The sequence below is a fragment of the Cornus florida genome, unplaced genomic scaffold (genome assembly GCF_030987335.1).
Source record: "Cornus florida cultivar Cherokee Brave unplaced genomic scaffold, ASM3098733v1 CherokeeBrave_3.0.0_Hap2_Chr07, whole genome shotgun sequence".
Lineage (NCBI taxonomy): Eukaryota > Viridiplantae > Streptophyta > Magnoliopsida > Cornales > Cornaceae > Cornus > Cornus florida.
Genome location: NW_026775577.1, coordinates 24,800,177 through 24,802,957, shown reverse-complemented (window position 1 = coordinate 24,802,957; position 2,781 = coordinate 24,800,177). Strand labels below are relative to the sequence as shown.

The 2,781-nt window shown below is 42.4% G+C and overlaps 1 protein-coding gene across 1 annotated transcript; it reads left to right on the top strand.

The window, feature by feature from the left end:
- The first annotated feature begins 715 nt into the window (after positions 1 to 715).
- Positions 716 to 1,996, top strand: LOC132316449 (uncharacterized). Its single transcript, XM_059814922.1, has 2 exons — positions 716 to 1,003; positions 1,553 to 1,996. The coding sequence occupies exons 1-2, from the start codon at positions 716 to 718 to the stop codon at positions 1,994 to 1,996; spliced, it is 732 nt and encodes a 243-aa protein (XP_059670905.1).
- Positions 1,997 to 2,781: the final 785 nt, after the last annotated feature.

Here is a 2,781-nt window from a genome sequence, read left to right as displayed (position 1 = left end):
GGTGATTCAAGAACAAGCTCGTGCAGCTCTTGTATCCAACCAACAACAAAAAGGAGATCGAATCAGAGGACCATTCTTTTTTGTAAAAGATATCACAAAGGATTGCACTCCAAATATTTTTGATTTAATAAATAATTATTTTGCCCATATTTTGTCTTTATTTGCAGAGAACAAAATTTATGTGTACAAATTTCTGGCATGCCCGGTGGGACATCCTTTGCCTCTTATCTCTCTCCTACCATTAAGTTTCATCTCTGTCAGATTCTATGGCTCCCCCTAAGACTCCGACAGACAAAAAAGCCCAAAAGAACATTGCTACTGCAAAGGTCGACGCCAAAGCGACCATGAAAAGCGGCACGAAGGCCAAATCAAGTGATGGAAGTACCTTGGCGGGCCCTATGACACGTAGCAAGTCCCAGGCAATCACGTCATTCACATTGACGTTGTTCCAGAGGAGATTCCGCCGCCAGATTCACCTCATTCCATCCATGATGCTCACTCTAGTGTCGGTTCACCCCCAGAGTCACCACGTCAGACTTCGGAGCATTTAATCACTTCAAGAAACATTGACTCTCAAGGCCTATCATACTCAAATGTGGTCGCTGCTATGATGACTGGAGTTGCCACGATGGAGGAACAACTAGCAACTATGTCTCGTGCCATTGAGAACCTCACAAAGACTGTTGAAGAAAAGGACTTACAAATCGCTACGCTGATGAACAAATTGGAAGTTCAGACCTTCGGTGAATCACCAGTACAATCTGGGCATCCTACATCTTCTACAGCACCGCCAACTGGGAATCGTGCAACTTTCTCACCACTACTGTCTGGGAATCCTACATCTTCCACAGTAATGCCGACGGAGAATCCTAATTCTACCACACAAGGTACTCGCATGGAGGACCCCAAACAGACGCCGGTGATAGAACAGACGGCTAGTCAAAACCAGACGTCGGTAACAGAACAGGCAACTAGTCAAAACCAAACGCCGGTAACAGAACAGGCAACTAGTCAAACCAATTATGCTTCTTTAGTCTCTTTATTATCTGTCGCACAATTGAAAAATATGATAACGAATACAATTCGAGCCCAATATGGAGGCGTATCACAGAGCACTCTCATGTACTCAAAGCCCTATACAAGGAGAATCGACAGTATGAGGATACATGTAGGATACCAACCTCCGAAGATTCATCAATTTAACGGAAAAGGTAACCCCAAGCAACACATTGCCCATTTTGTCAAGACTTGTAACAATGGCGGAACAGAAGGGGACTTACCAGTTAAACAGTTTGTCCGCTCTCTTAAATGAAACGTGTTCGAGTGGTACACCGACCTAAAGTCAGAGTCAATTGATAGTTGGGACCAAATGGAACGAGAATTCTTGAACAGGTTCTATAGCACTCGTCGTACTGTTAGTATGATAGAGTTGACTAACATGAAGCAATGGAAGGATGAGCATGTAATCGACTACATTAATCAGTGGAGAGCACTCAGTCTTGACTGTAAGGACCAATTGTCAGAAATCTCTACTATGGAGATGTGTATGCAGGAAATGCATTGGGGCCTTCTTTACATTCTACAAAGTATAAAACCTCACACATTCGAAGAATTGGCTACGTGTGCCCATAACATGGAGATCAGTATGAAATCCTATAAAGGCAAAAGTCCCATGGCCATAGAACCATGCAAGGATAAGAAAGACTGGAAGAAGGGCGATAAGTCGTCAAAGACTGCTGCTAAAGATTCCATGGCTATCTCAACCACCCCAATTAAGATATTTGTTAAAGATGACAAGAAGGATGATAAAAAGCCTCGCCAATTTCAAAAGAGGGAAAGACAACGTCCTACGCTAAAGGAGTTAGAGAAGAAGGACTACCCCTTCCCCGATTTCGATGTCCCTGGCATCTTGGAATGTTTACTCAAAAGTAACGTTATAGAACTCCCTGAATGCAAACGCCCTCAAGAGATGGGACGTGTCAACGATCCAAAATAATGCACCATCGTATTGTCAGTCATCCAATTGAGAAGTGTTTTATCTTCAAGGAGGTGGTGATGAATCTAGTAAAATAAGGAAAAATCTTGTTGGACACGGACAAAGTTGTAACTTCAAATCATACTACTGCTACTATGACAACCTCTGTTGTGGGGAGTGCTCGTTCCCAACCTTCAACTTCTGAGGTATATTGCACAATCATCCAGTTTGGCTCATTAGAACCAATCCTCATTTCTCTTGGCAAAGGGAGTGCACTTAACGTTTTAACCTTTGGAAGGGTCTTTCCTCAGGATAATGAAGAATGATGGACTCTGGTGACAAGAAAGAAACCACGGAAGCAACGAGCTGACATTTTTTTGGACTAGTTATTCTGACAGGGGGCAAAGGAAGAAGAAACCTTAATATCACTATAAGGAGTCTAGCTATAACAGAAAATGGGTCAAGAAGACACAGTCAATCAAACACGCCTCTATAAGCAAAAGGATCCAGAAGCCCATTACTTTGCAAGAGTTCTTTCCAGAAGGATATCTAGATGACAAAATTGTGACAGCTTACATGGTTTTAACTAAAACGAGCCCTGATGGTAAGAATAGCAAGGATTAAGATGAAGCCCAGACTGTGGAGAATCATGCAAAGGATGCAGCCATCATTGAAAAGTCCGATGATGATGAAGTAGTCATAGGTATACTAGATTCATGTTATGCACCAATTATTTTCACTGATGAAGATCTTCAGTTGGGTTCAAAGCCGCATAATTGTCCTCTTTTCGTCTCTGGTTACATAAA

Bases quoted from the DNA above. Each gene is read 5' to 3' on its own strand.
- LOC132316449 (XM_059814922.1), top strand. From the start codon at position 716: ATGAACAAATTGGAAGTTCAGACCTTCGGTGAATCACCAGTACAATCT. The intron at 1,004-1,552 runs GCAACTAGTCAA...ATGTGTATGCAG, and splicing joins AAACGCCGGTAACAGAACAG to GAAATGCATTGGGGCCTTCT.